This window comes from Colletotrichum karsti, assembly GCF_011947395.1.
Source record: "Colletotrichum karsti strain CkLH20 chromosome Unknown Scaffold11, whole genome shotgun sequence".
NCBI lineage: Eukaryota > Fungi > Ascomycota > Sordariomycetes > Glomerellales > Glomerellaceae > Colletotrichum > Colletotrichum karsti.
The window spans coordinates 5,465-21,958 of record NW_024065911.1 but is presented as its reverse complement, the minus strand read 5'-3'; the positions used below and the strand labels follow the sequence as shown (position 1 = coordinate 21,958).

General features: G+C 49.6%; 4 protein-coding genes across 4 annotated transcripts; 2 read left to right on the top strand and 2 right to left on the bottom strand.

The window, feature by feature from the left end:
- Window positions 1–2,827: 2,827 nt before the first annotated feature.
- CkaCkLH20_04146 (aflatoxin biosynthesis ketoreductase nor-1) lies at window positions 2,828–3,626 on the bottom strand (the record flags this gene model as incomplete). The annotated part of the gene is made up of 2 exons (XM_038886865.1): window positions 2,828–3,116; window positions 3,172–3,626. The coding sequence occupies 2 exons, from the start codon at window positions 3,624–3,626 to the stop codon at window positions 2,828–2,830; spliced, it is 744 nt and encodes a 247-aa protein (XP_038747569.1).
- Window positions 3,627–4,244: 618 nt separating this feature from the next.
- Window positions 4,245–5,156, bottom strand: CkaCkLH20_04145 (uncharacterized protein; the record flags this gene model as incomplete). The annotated part of the gene is made up of 1 exon (XM_038886864.1): window positions 4,245–5,156. The coding sequence occupies one exon, from the start codon at window positions 5,154–5,156 to the stop codon at window positions 4,245–4,247; it is 912 nt and encodes a 303-aa protein (XP_038747568.1).
- Window positions 5,157–12,418: 7,262 nt separating this feature from the next.
- CkaCkLH20_04144 (uncharacterized protein) lies at window positions 12,419–13,204 on the top strand (the record flags this gene model as incomplete). Its single annotated transcript, XM_038886863.1, has 1 exon — window positions 12,419–13,204. The coding sequence occupies one exon, from the start codon at window positions 12,419–12,421 to the stop codon at window positions 13,202–13,204; it is 786 nt and encodes a 261-aa protein (XP_038747567.1).
- Window positions 13,205–13,234: 30 nt separating this feature from the next.
- On the top strand, window positions 13,235–13,673 carry CkaCkLH20_04143 (uncharacterized protein; the record flags this gene model as incomplete). The annotated part of the gene is made up of 2 exons (XM_038886862.1): window positions 13,235–13,326; window positions 13,394–13,673. The coding sequence occupies 2 exons, from the start codon at window positions 13,235–13,237 to the stop codon at window positions 13,671–13,673; spliced, it is 372 nt and encodes a 123-aa protein (XP_038747566.1).
- Between the last annotated feature and the right edge of the window lie 2,821 nt (window positions 13,674–16,494).

The following is a 16,494-nucleotide window of genomic DNA, read 5'->3' as shown; positions in this document are numbered from 1 at the left end:
TTTCGGGCACTTTGGTATCGGGTAGGGTATCTGGTAATGGGGACCACGTGTGGCTCGCCGCGAGTTGCCTTGTCTACAAAGGTCCCTCTCTATGACGTTGTCAGTCAACATGTTACTGAGGGTTCTTGTTGACAATGGTGCGCGAATGCGCGGCATATCGTGAAAGTGTAAACCGCACATCTGCGCCTGAGGCTGATTGACGAGAGTACGTCACGGGGGGGTGCTCGTCCCTTTCACGATTCACCAGTAGAATACCCGGCAGCAGGGCGAAGAGGTGACAGTGCGCAAGCACTGGGTGGCCGTGAAGCTTGGTTCGACCAGTAGTTCTCTCGTGGGGCGCGTTGGAGATCCGTCACATGGGAGCGTGAACGATTCGCGATCTCGGTTGTGCCGTTGTGAACACGCATCTGGAGCAAGCCTGAGGCATGTGATTCTAAGAGAGATTAAACATCGAGCCTTACGCTATTGGTCGCGTAGAGGAACGGGAGGCCTCCCATGTTTGGATATACGCCATTACGATGCTGCCTTGGTGGGAGATAACGCGGGTATGGGTTGCTGTCTTGGAACCGGTCTCCTCAGCTGTTGATGGCTCAAGATGAGTCAGAGTAAGGTAGAGACGATAGAGTGCGATGTTTGCTGGAGACGTTCAACGGGATGAGAGTGAGTGACTCCGTGAAGATGCCGGGGCTCAATTGCAAGCGCACACCGGAATCACACGTCAAGCAGCCACTTCGTGATCAGCTTTGCCGTGCGTTGGAGGGCCTCCTTGTGTGATATCACCCCCGGGCAAGCCGGCCTTAGCGACGTTGATTACGTCTTGACTTCCATTTGATTAGATGGTCGCCCATGTGTCATGCTCTAATGCTCATGCTCACAGCGACCCAAGTCTTCGGCTGGAGTTGACGACAATCGTCGAGGGCCGATGTTGTTGATGATATGGTAGTCGTTCCGGTCAGGCAACCCTCGAGCCTGCATGGTACGAAGGGAGCAAAACGGCGAGAGTTTTGGCTAGTTCCGAATTGAAATGACCCATGATCTACAATCAGCATATCTTTTCAAACTTTGGGTTTTTTTTTTGAAGTATTCTATAACCCAAATCACATACTAACAAGCCATGGAAGCAGTCTTTCCGTCGAGCTCGTGTATGATAGTGAACCGATAGCCTTTTGGGATTCTCTCATCTTCGCCTTGTAAATAAATGAGCTCTTGTGTGAGGCGACTGAAAAGACCCCAAGTCCAGCAGTTGAGTCTTTGTCAGGACGGAACGACAGGCGATAACTCCACCCGTTTGGCTTATTGCGTGGCCTGCGGCTCTTATATCTGCGTCATAGAATAGCACTTCTAAACCGTACTAATAAGCAGTAAAAGGAATAGTGACTATAGAGTGTCCGCACGTCAACTCTGCCCATAGATGGCTTGCGGTGATGTCTTTAACCACCAAGATCGTCAACCTCTCAGGACGTAGAAACCTTGCGGCTTGAGTCAAGAGACAACTTCACAAACAAAGAACCATGGCTATTCTTGACTTGTGGCAGGACCATGTCTCTAACTATCAGCAGCACCTGAAATCTTCCAGTCTATCCTTGCGATTCCTCGTTAAGAGTATTTACTCCAACATCGTGTTGGTTGTGGAGTCCCGCTCTCTTCTTTTGTCTCGGTGCTTTGGGCTTATCACATGTCGGTTACTCTAAGTTGGGTCTACAACGGATGGAACCCACACATTTGAAGACTCTTACAGGCAACATATCTATCACTTCCTCTACATCTCCTAGAGGTCACGTACTTGGCGGTCTTATGCTCCATTCAACACAAGATCAAGCCTCCTTCCTCATCAACCATACTCCTCGTCAGTCCTGCTTCACTGAATCCTCTTTCTAAGAACCAGACTTAACCTCCAGCTTACTAAGAACAGCATCTATAATGTTATCAGGATATCTATTCCTTTACAACTAATAAGGTAAACAAGAAGATTGACCAGCGAGGCTTCAGGGACTCCCAGGAGAACCCCCGAGACTCAAAGATCATACACACATCAAAAAGACAGACGCAGTCGCTCCTACAGGCAAAAGATGGACGAACAGGGAATCGAACCCTGGACCACTCACAAGATTCGGGGTTCGTTAGACTCCCACATGCTAAGCGAGTATTATACCACTAAACCATTCGCCCAGTAGCTGATTTCGCCCGGACTTGAACCGGAGACCTTCAGTGTGTTAGACTGACGTGATAACCAACTACACCACGAAACCATTGATTGTTGAAGGCCGAGGTGGATGGGTGGCTTGTAACCGGAGCGTGGTGGTGGAACGGGGCCGGCCGGCGTGGAGGGAAAATTTTTACGCGTGGGGATTTTGGGGGTTTTGAAATTGCAAAGTTGCTAGGGCTGGGGTTTGGCCAATTGGAGACTTGCGGAAGAGTGCGGGAAAAAATGACTCTTGATCCTTGTTCTGGAATGTTGGAATGATCGACCGGGTCGGGTTCGTTGCCGGGAGCGGGCCCCGCCATGTTCCGCATGTCTTCCGCAGGTCTTCCGCTGCGGTCCCGCAATCTCTCCGTCGGGATTTCAGATCGAAGTCCGATGCGGCACCCGGGCTGATCTATCCCACCTTCACGGACAGTCGATCGAGTTTCTTGCTCGTTCATCGGAAGCCAGCTGTTGGGGCGATCGTTTCGACCAGGCCGTGGAAATCTATGACGCTGATGCTATCCCTGCCATACGGCGAGCGCAGCTCGGTGTCTAGAAGAATTGGTAAAAGGAAAATAGCATTGCTCTGTATGATGTATGATAACTAATTATCAAGCACCTAATGAATTCATCTCGTCTTTCTTAGTAACCCTCAATGTTACCCTCGTATGACACCATCTTCCCTCCATGCTTCTCCTTCGTGGTCGTCGCAAGGAGTTTCATCATGCCATCGCAAGACTCATCGACAGTGACAGATGCCTTTTCCAATCCAAAATACTGCGCGCCCGTATTTCCCAAATCCGTCTGAACCCAGCCGGGGCACAGGACGAACGCGTGGAGCCAATCCTCCTCGGCGTTGATTCTGACACCGAACCAGTTGACCGCCGCCTTCGACGGCCCATAGGCGCTGTTGGTAATGGGCGGCTGGTTCCTGTTGCGTGTTAGCCATGCGATGTTCTGTCGCAAACCGGGTCGCTTAGACTTACTCCACACAGCCCGCCGTAGACCCCATGGGCGTGAAGATGGGTTCTCGCGCCGACTTCTTCAGCAGAGGTCGCGTGGCCTGGAAGAGTGAGATGACGCCGTAAACATTGGGCTCGATGTGGCCCTTCAGATCCGAGATCTTGAGGTCGGCGGCGGTGGGCCAGACGTAGGATACGCCGGCGTTGGCGATGACGATGTCCAAGTGGTCGACGCCGTGGGAGGCCTGCAGCTCCTTGACCGCGTCGTGGGCGTCTTGTTCTATCGCGGCGTCGATCTTGACGACGATGAGACGGCTTCCCTCGGCTTTGGGCAGGTCAGAGAGGGCTTTCGAGGTCTTGTGTGTCGGGTCGCGGTTTCCGGCGATGACGGTGTGGTTCGGCAGGGCGAGGTAGCGTTGGAGGAGGCCCAGGCCCAGGCCGCGGTTTGCACCTGTGATGAGAACGACGGTTGGAGCCATTTTTAAGGTAAAGTGATGAAGAGTTTTGGTTTGGAGTTCTGTTTGTCCGTCTATAATTTGATCTTGACGTTGCCTTTGAGTATTTATGTTGGGTGCCTCAACTAGTTATAACTTATGGATGTGACGGGACCTGCCTTGGCGAGCTGTACAATCGAAGGACCAAAATGCTTGTTCTTCCGCAGGAAGGATTTCTGGCCGGCGGAGATCGGGACAAAGAAGAGCTTGAAAGACGATCCGGCCTAGAGTCTATCCATTCTCGGACTTTGGTCTGGCCGGATGGTCTCACTTTCGAGTCCGACTAACTCCCTGATCGCCGCCATCAGCCCGCAAGAAATCCGCAACATGGGTTAGACTCTGTCAGCACCAACGTTATGGACTGCAACGCAATTTTACGTCAGCCACGAATTCGCACCTATGTTGATAACGTTGAATCACATAATTGAAATTATCGAATCATTTCAAACCACGCACCTTTGCAATGAACCGACCTTCATTGCAAATACACGAGTTGCTGACGGCTCCTCAGATCGTTCCTTTTGTCATCAGAGGTCATCCAAACATGCTTTTACTATCTTCTTGGTATCAATAAGCCGCTGATAAGAACAAAATCCTGAACATCTATGCGTATCCTGTTTTTCTATTTCCCAGATTCCAAATACCATCGCATATCCAATCGCCGTTTTCTACCGTCCACAGAAAGTCTGGTATCCTATCAAACCTAGACTCGTACCGACTCGAAACTCCCAGCGAATACCACACATCGTGCCATCTCATCGACATCGGTGTCTGAGAAGCATAACTTGAACGTGATGGCATATCCTTCACCCCATCCTCATCGAAGCAGTCTGCTACCTTAAACCAGAACATCTCGTCTTTGAGCTGATGGACAGCAATGGGGTTGGGACCTACAACAGCGTGGTCGATAGCGTTCGGATGCGTCTTTTGTCTCGCCCACGCTGAACCGTCATCTCGAGCGTCTTCGTCGTTGTAGTCGAACTTCTCCGACCCTCGGAAGTTGACAAAATTGGCTCTCTCGCGTCCCTTCAACATGAGCGTTGCCACCGCCATGTCCTCGCCAGTGATCACGTTGAATCTCTCTTGAAGCGACGACAAGAGCTGAACCATATCCCATGTGACCGTGTACATCGCTCCGTGAGGGAAAGTGAGGTCCCAATACTTGGAGTAATACAGCTCACCGATGACTGTACGCTCGACAGTGGCAGTGAAAATCCCCGTATCGTTCTGGAGCAACCTCGGGAAAAGGAAGCGATCCCAAAACCCTCGGGCGTTCAGCCACAAGTCTGTATCCATCTTCGAGACAAACTCGTACTTGCGACTATGAGCAACAAGCCATTTGAAGAACTCCAGCGTCTTTATCGTATTCGCAGTAATGTCGTCTTCCGGAATGTGGTCCAGCACGATCATGTCCCCAAAAGTGCTGTTCTCGCGGGCAACCACTTCCATCCACTGTGGTCCTGGGTTTGATACCACGAATCGACCATCAAAGGGGACGTCTTTATAGAGCCTCATCCAGGTCGATCTTATGAGCATTCTGCGCTCGACGTCGGAGGCGGTTGATATAACCGCGGCGAGCCATGGATTGTTGCCTTCATCGTTTGTCGTTGTCTGTTTCGGAGAGTACGGGAAAGGTTTGAGTTCGTAGGAGGGCTCTGGCAAACCGTCGACGATGTTGCCGTGAACTGCGAGCTTGGTGACCGGTGCTTCATAAGGAGCATGATGTCGGGGTAGTGTATCGCGAGTAAGGTCAAACGCGAGACCGAGAAACAGAACAAAACAAACTGATAGAAGGCAGAAGGACCTTCGTTGGGCACATTTGGCCAACGATGCCCGTACCACAAGTAGAATCCGTGAGGACGACGCCCTTGAACACATGTTGTTGCTCGGATGCAACGAGGAAGAAACCCAGAAGTCCAGACCTCCAGGATTATGAGGGCTGTCAAGGCCTCAAAAAGAGCGAGGGGGAAGGTTAAAAGATGAGACGAGATGGAAAGGACACCCAAACCCCGGTGAGACAACCCAAGAAAGGAACGCATCAACACTTCCATTTCGGAAGGATGCAGACGTCTACCCGCAGCGGCTGCCTGTTTGCCCAACAAACGAGGATGCAGGCATACTAGTCATGGAATCAGGTTATGTTCGGGATCTTGCAACGTAACCCCTATCCGCTGCCGCCTACCCGCACCGCGAGCGAGTGCCGTGTAACAAGAAACCCCCCCTAAGCATTTTCTTTCTTCGACTCTCATCCCATCTTCGCCGACGAACTACTCGACCCTGTCGCAAGCTAGGTTTTCTGTGTGTGGGCTGTGGCCAAATAGCTTACGACTGATCGGCATCTTCATGTTTCCCCACGGGTCTGGAGCTGAGGCATTCGTCGACAACGTATCCATGTCGAGGTAACACAAGATGTACTGCGTAGGAGCAAACTTCCTGGGCGACTTACACAGACACAGCCTGGATCCTTCTGTGGGTTGCCAATCAGTACAAGTTCTACAATGATAATTTTATCATGGTTTCGGGCAGTGAAATCTTAAACTGGTCATCCATTCGAAGTTGGGCGAACTGCTCATGGAGTGGCTTGATCACGTCGGCCACGCAGTCTCGCGATGCCAACTGACCACCTGGTGCTCAGAGCTTGACGCACCCAGTAACATGAGGAAGCCCGGACCCAAAGATACTCCAGTTTCTGTATTCTCATGATGTTAAATGGCGACGCTATCACTGATTAACTGCGAGATGCTGTCTCACGTCGACGACCATCGTTTTGCCATCTGTAGAAGGCTGAAGTGCCAGCCGATGCCTCTGGACTATAATGCCAAGTGGTATTTATCAGGCCTTGAGTCACAAATGCTTGATCGCGGCGTCTATCGAATACGTCGCCTTGTCGCGATGCTTGCTCCCAGAGCCGAACGGAGTCTGGACTAGTTTTAAGTTCAGACAGAGACGACAAGCATCTTCCGGCAATTGGTGTGGAACTCGGTGCCCGGTTGATATGGCGGAGTTTAAACAAAAGTTCCAAAACGGAGATCTTGAAGATGCAGAGTACTTTTGCATTCGTTGTAGTTTATCCGGAGGGATGAATGAAACCCCTGTAGGTCCGCTAAAGGGGTCGGCTGGAATGACTAGCAACGTATACCTCTTCACTAATATTGCTTCCAATGTTGGGATTTGTGCTAGCCGATAACTTCAGTTGGCATTAAAAAGGCTAGTAGCGGGCGTTACGTTGATAAAGACACGTTGCCATGGACATCATATGAACTCAACCCGCGTGGAAGCTGCAACGTGGCACCTCACTCTTTCGCTCAGGTGCAATTGCCTCCCTCAGTTGCTCACCTCAGAGTTGCTGCTTTTAAGTTGTGGTATAAGGCCTAGCATGGTTTTTGGGGTGAGCAAGGGGTGAGCAGGGTGTTACGCCCGCCACAATTGCTCACTGTGGTAGCGTAGCTATTTGGTGCAGAACAGGGAGTGAAGTCGACGAAGTCAACGAAGTCGTTATTACTAAAGCTTTTACTTATAACGTAGTTGTGTAAGGGGCTAGCTCTAGGCTCGTTCAACGTAGAGGTGTTGTCGATTGACTATTCTAAGCTGAGGAAGAGGGAATGATTTATAGTGAAGGACGCAAGGCTAAGGGGTGCGTTTGGAGCGGTGTCAGGCGGCAGTATATTGCTCCGGCGGAGCCGGAGATCTCGACCAGGGCTCTAGCCCGTGACCAGTTGGTTGCCCTGACCTGCTCGCAACACAGGGGTAGAGCGGCCAAGTAGTGTGGGTGCAAGCGCTGGAGCCTACTTACGGTCCAGACAAGTATATTACAACTAGCTATAGCGACTACTATAAGTATCTTTAAGATGAAGATTAGAAGGGGAAAATCGATGACCGGGCCTCATGCACAAAGAATGAAGTCCTTAGTTGTATGGGTCCACTAAAGGTGGCTGATTAGCCGAGAGGCTGTCGGCTCCCAAGGGCCCAACCCGTTACAGGACCACTTGGCTGGTTTCCCGGATTCCTGTTCCCAGGATCCAGATTTTAGAATAGCCATTCCCAGATTCCTGGGATGGGGAAAGACCCCCTAGCTGTCTATTCCCAGGATACAGATTTCAAGCCAAGCAGTCTATTCCTGGGATGAGAAGACTAGCTATTGCCTATTCCTAGGATCTGGTTACAGCTATTATTATAGCGCCTGAGATCCTAGGACCTTCTCATAGTTACATAGAGCATCCCAGGACCTGTGTCCAGGAACAGCTATTAGACCTAGGTCGTATATAGGGCATTCACTAATCCCAGGATCAATACGCAGGCTATGCACTAGAATCCTATGACCTTTTTATGGGGTGGCTATGAAATCCTAGGATCTGTATGCAGGGGCAGCCATTAATCCTGGGACATTATACAGGGCGCGCACTAGAATTGAAGAGTGCCCTTGGGATCTACGCCGACGAGGAGCAACGCTCCGACTCCCTCAAGCTTCCGAGAAGGAGCACGCCACCACCACTAGCGGCAGTAATATTATTGCTGACTTCTTCTGGAAAAATCTCAGCTTTGCTGGCGTCGGTGCCTTCCGGGCCCCTAGCGGCTCTTATGGATATAAGTCCCGGACGAGCTTCGTCAGCCAGTAGATTTGCAGGCAACCAGCGCACGACCTCTGGCTTTTGTACCCCATTGACTGCTAACTAACGTGTTACGACCCGTTAGGCATAACCAACAGGATCAGGGCCCACAGGGAGCCGGGCGGTTATGACAACACTTTTGTATGCAGGATCACGGGAACAGAAAGGGTGTAACGACACAAGGATCTTCCGATAGAAGCAGGGATAATACAACAGGCCTTGATTATTCTAGAATAGAACATAGGGGTTAAGCAGCCCCTCTATATAGATACCACACAACAGTTGCTCACGCGTAATGCACTAATACCCTTGCGGACAGTTATCCCGCTGTTACGGCCAGCTAACTGACAGTGGGGTTTGCGTTAACAGTAAGTTAGGCAATGACAACAGTAACAGTCATTCGTAGGCTGGGTCGAGTAATCGTAGTCTTCAAAGGGCTTGGTGATCAGTCAAGTCCTCAACAAGGTCGTAGAGTAATCGTCACTTAGGTATAGCTGAAAGTCTCAAGTGAGAATCACAAGTTGATTGCTGAAGAGCTATGGAAGTCTGAACTCGAGCGGACTCGAGCTCATCCTATATACAAGTCCCGTTCCTAACTGTCTCTTGTCTTGACCCCTTGTTGGGTGATCACTTGGGGGCCGCTTGAGGTGAGCGCTCACGATCCACATCGTGAGCAGCTCACGTCTTATCTTATCAATGCTCACGTTTCCGTTGTCACGTGACCTGTACATAGTTCTTCCGTTCCGAGGGTGTCCATTTGTTCCCGTGATCCTGCATACAAAAGTGCTGTCATAACCGCCTAGTATCTTGGTGGGGCGTTCTTCGTTGGTTATGCCTAACGGGTCGTAACATCAGGTCCCCTCTCCAAAGGTCTAGTCCCTCAGACCTGCATAAGTAGGTGGTGTCTCCCAGGTTGGGGAGTCGTCAATCTTGCTTCCTTATTTTCATGATGCTGACACTATGTCAGGTCGCGTTCAAAAGCAAAAGTCCGATCAGGCGGTAAATAACCCTAGGGAGTGTAGATGTTTGTGATAGTGACAAACGCCGAGGGAACTATCATGGGGATAGTGGCGGCGAAAATTTCAGTGGGAGCCCTGATGAGAGATGGCGAGGGAGTCATCCCGGCAGCGGCGACGTAGGCCCGGTGAGCTTGGGCAGGTCAAAAGCATGGCGAAGGGTCGACGGCATTGCTAGGGACTCAAAAGGTTCGAGGGGCTCAGAGGAGTAGGAAGACTCGGATGACTCGAACAATGTGACGGCGTCGTAGAAAAGCATCTTAGCTTTTCATACTTCGGCCCACAACTCTGCATCCCTTCTGGAATCCTTGAGGTTCCAAATTGGAGGAGATACCGTAAGTGTCAGTTAGGCAGCTGGAGATGGGCCTTTAGCAGCTGCCATGCTGAGCCAACATTCAGCCACGAAATATAAGTATGCGCTCAGTCCTGAACCGTCTCGATATGCTCGGTGTCGAGGGATATTTCGTGCTCGTTGAGGAGACGCATATGGCTGGTCTGCGAATCAATCGTCCAGCAGGTCTGTCCATACTGCCGAAGTAACAACAGTTACCTTAGCGGTGCGTTCTCCTTCGTTCGGATTTCGGCTCACGGTGATGTATCTGGCAGATTCAAAAGTCTAACGATCAAGCACGATAGAGACACTCAGTGCCCGGCGTCAGATACGTTCCAGAACCGCAGGCAGCTTGGATGAGACCACCTTTCGAAAGGAATTCTATTTAGAAGGCGGAGAGTGGGACACAATGTGCAAGGTCGGCAGGAAGAAGATCATGTCCGAGGTGTTCGAGCAAATTGCTGAGACCGGAAGAGGACACTAATTACCGATCGGGTTGATGGACGAGTGTATCAATTCAGTAATGCCGCCCTCATGCCGACCTCAACCAGTTGACGATCTCAACTTCGTGCTTCTCAGAAAGGAATAATGATAGGCTAAACTGCTTGAAGCGTTAAGACGTTATAGGGAGCATTAGACAGCACGCTTTGGTCTCCACGCCACGTATCGGGTCTCCACGTATTGGGTCTCCACGTATTTAGCCTGCAGACGGAGAGAAATGGCCACGACTGAATATTAGACTGGCAACCTGAGCTGAATGAGTAAGCTTGTAGCTTGGACTTCCGGGGGTACTTCTACCGCTTCAACATCGCTTGGGTCCGCAGCTTCCCTCAATCCCTCCATGACATGCCCAATGACTTCAACCCTCAGTCGCGACCCTGGCTGCTAAGTTTGCGGCCTTGACAACAATCGACTCCCGTAATCACCCACCCCCTTCCCCCAAGAACGGAGCTGGCGGCCATACTCAGGGCGAGACAAAACCAAGTCGGCGACCCAAGCATCAGAGTCAAGGCTTCTCAATGGACCATTGGATACGAACAAGAGAGCTGATCAGACTGAATCGACAATTTCTAGGACAACAGGTTCATTGTCTACACTTAGAGCGTCTTTGAAACTCTCATGTCTTGTTCAAGAATGTCCTCGCTCGCCCAAATTGACGACTGTAGAGAACTCGACTTGTACAGGCAGATTCTAAGATGTAAATCTGCGTTGTTGGCCTTTTAAGGACTTGGAAGAGTCTCAACCGCAAGCCATGTGTCGTCTGGCGCCTCGATTCATATTTTTAAAGGATCCATTGACGTCATTAGGGTTGCATCCACACAGTTGTCTGATATAGGGACAGATGTACAAGGTTTGCCTCGGATACTTCTCACTAAAAGCACAGCTCTTTTGTGATGATGACTGCCATTATACTAGTTTCAGCCGACTTCATCTCGCTCTTGACTACATGCGAAACAAGGAAACAAAAGCAAGGATTTTAAGAACATTCCAGTCCCTGGCTAGTCTCGGGAGTCGGAGGACGGCTCGCAATGTAAATTCCTTAAAAATCAAACCAGAACAACGGAAGCCGTCCTTGCCAGATGTAGCAAGCCAGTAATTAAAGAAACAGGGACAGCAAACAAAACCATATCAGCCAGAAACCACGCCCTGTAGTAATCACGCAGCGCTTTCTCTTCAAGCGACAGCTCAGGGGCGTTAGAGCTCGCGGTTAGTACGGAATTAGAATACTGGTTGCATGGCGCACAAGTGCGCTTTGCTTACGTACCTCAGACCCTCCAGATGTCGATGCGAGAACTTCCCTCAACTCAGAACAGCTGCCAATGACACTTCTCAAGCCATTTGACGGCTTGTAGGCATGACTCACTCACATGTCGTCGGGCGTCAATGATCCCCACACCCGCACGGAAAACATCTGGGTACCATTCAGATTTGGTGTTGGGTTGGTCACTGCCTGAGAAGCAATTGTCACTGAGAAAATCACCAGTTGCACGATATCTGGGGATATGATGTACCGTAGATGTCACTGCTCTGCGACGGACTTGATGTGGCAGTGTTGCCTTTTGTCACTGGATGACCTTCATGTGAAGGCGCCAATCGTGTCATAACAGATAGGCGTGACTACATGGTTCTCGGAATTCTAAACTTGCGAGGAGTTGCTATCCATGTCTACTGACTTTCACGTCTGTCGTTGGAGGAGATGAACCATAACGCTGGAGAGGTGGGCGAAAACGGAGAGTTTGGTTGCTGCTCCAGGAGGAAGCAATGGAGCTAATCCCTCCATCCCACGTGGCAGTTGCCGCCTTTTCAGCAGTCACTCCCACGTCACATTTCAGTGTTGTTTAGGTATTTAGTGGGCTTGGGAGATCTGCGGGGCCTCGCCGTTCGGGCGATCTGTGGCACAGTGGGGCGAAGTTGGGTTTGGCGGGGGTAGATTACCTACCTAAGATAGTGAGTGAGCCTGGGTAAGGTACCCGTTCCAACTTTTGCCTGGCTTACTCAGCATCCAGGCTACTGAGGTACGTGCAGTTTCTCGCGCTTTCCCTTGAACAAACATCTCTCTCAAACATCTCGGTTACTACCAGTCAATTCTAGTCTCTTCCATCAATGTCAACAAAGATCACAAGTCATCAACAAAGATCTTAAAGATGGCTATTCCAGTGGGTCCTTCCTTTCCCACTACCTTCTGTCCTCTCACTCCATGATGGCTGATGTCTCTGTTTGCACCTCCAGCAGCATCGATCCGAGCTTTTCAAGCGCGCAGAACGTGACCACATTCACAGTGCCCAGCTTGATCACAACTACAAATGCCCTCTGGACTTCACAATGGGTCTCAGCCTCACGCCCGACCTCTTGCGCCATGCCAATCTCGCGCTTGGCTGTCCCTCTATGTCTTCTGACTTCAGCGGCACCAACAGAAACACCAACGATGGACCTGCACGCACCCACAAACACAACCACCACTCCAGCAAAAGCAAGGCTCAATCCTTTGGCAATCTGCACAAGCTTCAACTCAACCTTGGTCAGATCATTCGGGCTGCAGAGCATATGGTCAACAATCCTTTCTGCTGGACACACAAACAATGCATTTTCTCCCTTCACCATCCACAAGCCCTCGATCTCGCTCACAATGCCCTGTTCTCGGCCGGCATTGAATCTGACACCCTCTACATTGAGTACTCTCCCGACCGAGGCGAGATGGTCCTGAAGACCTCTGAGTCCCCTATCCATTCTGATTTCGGCGTCCGCTTTGATAGGCTGCTCCGCGACGCAGTCAAATCCAACAACAACGTCCCGTACATTGTGAACAAGCCTGGCACTGTCATCACGGTTAGCGAAGAGGCGCCATCTGGTGGAGCGGGCGCGATCGGTCAGCTCAGGCCCGATGGAGGCTGGTCAATCCACAACGACGATGCCCACGGGCGCCTTGTTCTCGAGGTCGCCTACTCTCAACCACAAAAAGACGTCGCCAGGAAGTGCGAGGAGTACATCTACGGAAGCCGCGGTCTTATGCGCGCCGCCATTGCCGTCAAGATCTTCTACCCCCGAAGCACTCCCGACAAGTACACAGATATCCTCAACCACCTTGACGAGTGCTTTATCGGCCTCTAGGCGATGCAGGGAAGCACTGTCGTCCAGGCGCTGGACTGGACCCCTTTGACGGAACAGAATGGCATCCTCACCCTCCAACCCTCCGACTTTGGCCAAGGCCCGAACCCCGTCGAACGAGATAGGTAAGTTGGTGTACCACTCGGCCCCATGTGCCCCACGCTGGAGAGAGCTGACTAGAGTTGCCCGCAGCACTGGCGCCCCAATTCGAATCGCCTTTGCCGACATCCTCGTGCAGCTTCGCTCTACAGTCGACACCGCACACAATCCTCGTCAAATGGCTGCAAAGATCAACGCTCTGCCGCAGCTCGTGCGCGCGGGGAAGCCAAAAGGATGGAAGAAGCATGAGACCCATAAGAGTAAGACGAAGAAGTCTTCTGGCAAGCGCAAGCCACAGACGGAGAGCAGCCGTGAGGCCCAATCCGCCGGTGATTCCAGGTCTCGGTCGTCTTCCAAGAACAAGCCGAACTAGAGACGTTTGATGGACACCGGGGGCTGATGGTAGCGCTGTTCGCCAACCGTTGACGGCCGAATAGCGTCCGCCGACGCGAATACGTGACCAGCCGGGCGGCATGGGTCTTCGGCGACGTCAAGACCGTGGTTGAAGTGGCATAAGAGGTGTGGGGGGCTTGGTCGAGGTGGTGCGAGTCTTGGAATTCAAGGCGGAGAGTTCTGCACAGCTGATGTTGGGGAATGGGAATGGCCTGTCAGCACCCACCGGAGGGTAGCTTATTGCCGCGCAGTCGCTGGCAGATCTGGTTGTAGTCATTGCCAACGGCGTGGGCGGCAATGGAAGAGGAAGACGTCTCGGAGGGCTTCACCCGAGATCGACTGGGCACTACAGTTTGAGAACAGGGTCTCTGAGGCGCTCCAACCCGCAGTTGACGGCGATGTTAACTGTTCAAGAGTCGTAGAGACGCATTCAACACAGCCATCAGCCAACGATGAAATCAATCAAAGACATCGGGAGCATTGCTTTGTCCATCGCCGTGAGTGAAGGCCTGAGGTTGGAATTGCAGTAGGAGCGCACGAACGCCATTCCCCCATGGCTCTTGTAGGTGACAGGAACAGTTTTCATCATGCTGAGATCGAAGATGTTGACTGTCGAGACGTACATGAGCTCAGGGTCCATCGGCACAGAGTCCGCCCGAGGTCTTGTTCCACATTGCGCACCATCATCGCTACACGTTCTTCCTCACTCCCTTGTGGGATCAGAGAGCATTACTTCAGCAGGAGAACTTGTGTTGGGTTATTTTCAAGACTTAATTAATAAATTAATATCCAGCCGCCGCACCCGTGACAGTTCCAGTTAGGCCCCGACGGATGCCCACGAAGCTCGTGTCATGGTCTCGTCCAAGCATGCCGTACCCCCGGCGATGCCGGTGCGTATCGACGCGATTGGCAGAGACAGTGATCAAGAGCCAGATTAGTAGCATCAACAGCGGATTCATAACGTAACGCCACAGCTAGAAGGCTTGACGCTACTCGGCTAACTTGCTAAGTTATCCTTCCCAAGACCGCCTAGTCCAAAGCGTAAGCCGACCTAAAGCGTAGTTAGTTTCTATAGCATTTAGGGGGCAGGCTCCCCCTCTAATATGACCTATTAGAGGCGTGTTATGGTTCCAGGAGACCGCTGTGGACGGACAAAGACACATTAGAGGGCTTAACGAGGTACGTAGTTGGACGGAGGCCTATTAATGCCGCCGACATGGGAACAGCGTGATCGGAATTCTCCGCAGACAATCGTACGGCGCGACATATGTGTGCTCATCCACACGCCACAAACTCTCTATCGGTATAAGTTCGGTCCAGGTTACACGCGCGGCTGGATCGTCCATCCTCCTGTGGTTTTCTCACTCCGTTGCATTCAAGAACAGGCGGAGCTAGGGAGCGCAGCGTTACAAATCTAAACAGTAGGCTCCAATTAATTAATAAGTATCCCTATATACTAGCGAGAGACACAAATTGAAGTAGCATTATAAGCAGAGGATTTATTTAGGGCAGGTCTAAAAGAGAAGATCATATTAGTGAATAGATATAACGTTAATGTGAGCGGGTAGGTGGCGTGCTACCTGCGCGCAATGGACCGTTCGGCTAAAAAACCAAAAGATCAACCAGTTCAAGCACTTAGGGGGTGATCGGCTCGGAATTTCATGCCAAATGCCAGGCCTATTGATGAGTTAGCAGTAAATAAATACCTTAAATATTAAGTTGTGTCACGGGCTGGAGCCTGGAGAAGATCTCCGGCTTTGCCGGAGCTAGCCCCACTATTCTGCCGCGCTACACCGCGCCGGCCACGCATCTCTACAGCTGCGCGGCCGCCCCCTGTGAAATACCCCCTCTCTTCTTCAGCTTAGAATAGTTATTCGACGGCACCTATACTGTTAAACAAACACTCGGCCAGCCCCTTATAATAACCTAATAGAACGTATTTAGAGTAGTAAAATTTAATAGTATCTTTTTATATATACTTACTAGTACTAAAGAAATAATAAATAATATAACTCTTTTTAGTAGGTATAAAGTTAATTTTTTATTATATTATAGTTATAGCTAGTTTTATCTTAGTAATATTAAGTTTTACTAGAAATTAGAGAGTAGAGCCTTAATAAAGACCTCTTAGTAAAAGAGATATTTAATAAATACTATATATAGTAAAGAGGGAAGGTAGAGAATATATTTTATATATTAAAGAGTAGGTAGAAGATTTTAATAAGAATATTAAAAGAATACTCTTATAAAGAGTAAGTATAATTTATATATATAATAGTAGCGTTATATAACTTTATAGAGGTTAAAGATATATAAAGAAGAGGTTCTTACTATTAATAGAAGAGAATATTTAAGATTATTAAGGCTAAGTAATAAAAGACTAATACTATATTACTATATAAGAATAAGAAGGGACTTTAATAAGATACTATAATATAGGTATAGTTAGATTAATATAGGTAGTAGTATATAAGAGGTAGAGATTTTAGTATTCTATTAAACTTAATATAGAAGTTAAATATTATAATATTCTAGTATATATAGTATAGAGAGTAAAAGTTAGCTTTTTTAGCTAAATAGAGAGGTATTAAGATATTAGTAAAATAAATAACGTTTTAGCCTTTTTTTTTTAATTTTATACTAATTATATTAAAATATAAAAAAATCATTATAATTTACTAATATATTAATACTCCCACCTTATTGTTATAGCCAGCTAACTAATAGTGGGGTTTATATTAATAGTAAGTTAGGTAATAATAATAGTAATAGTTATTTATTATTCTATAGGTCTAGTTAAG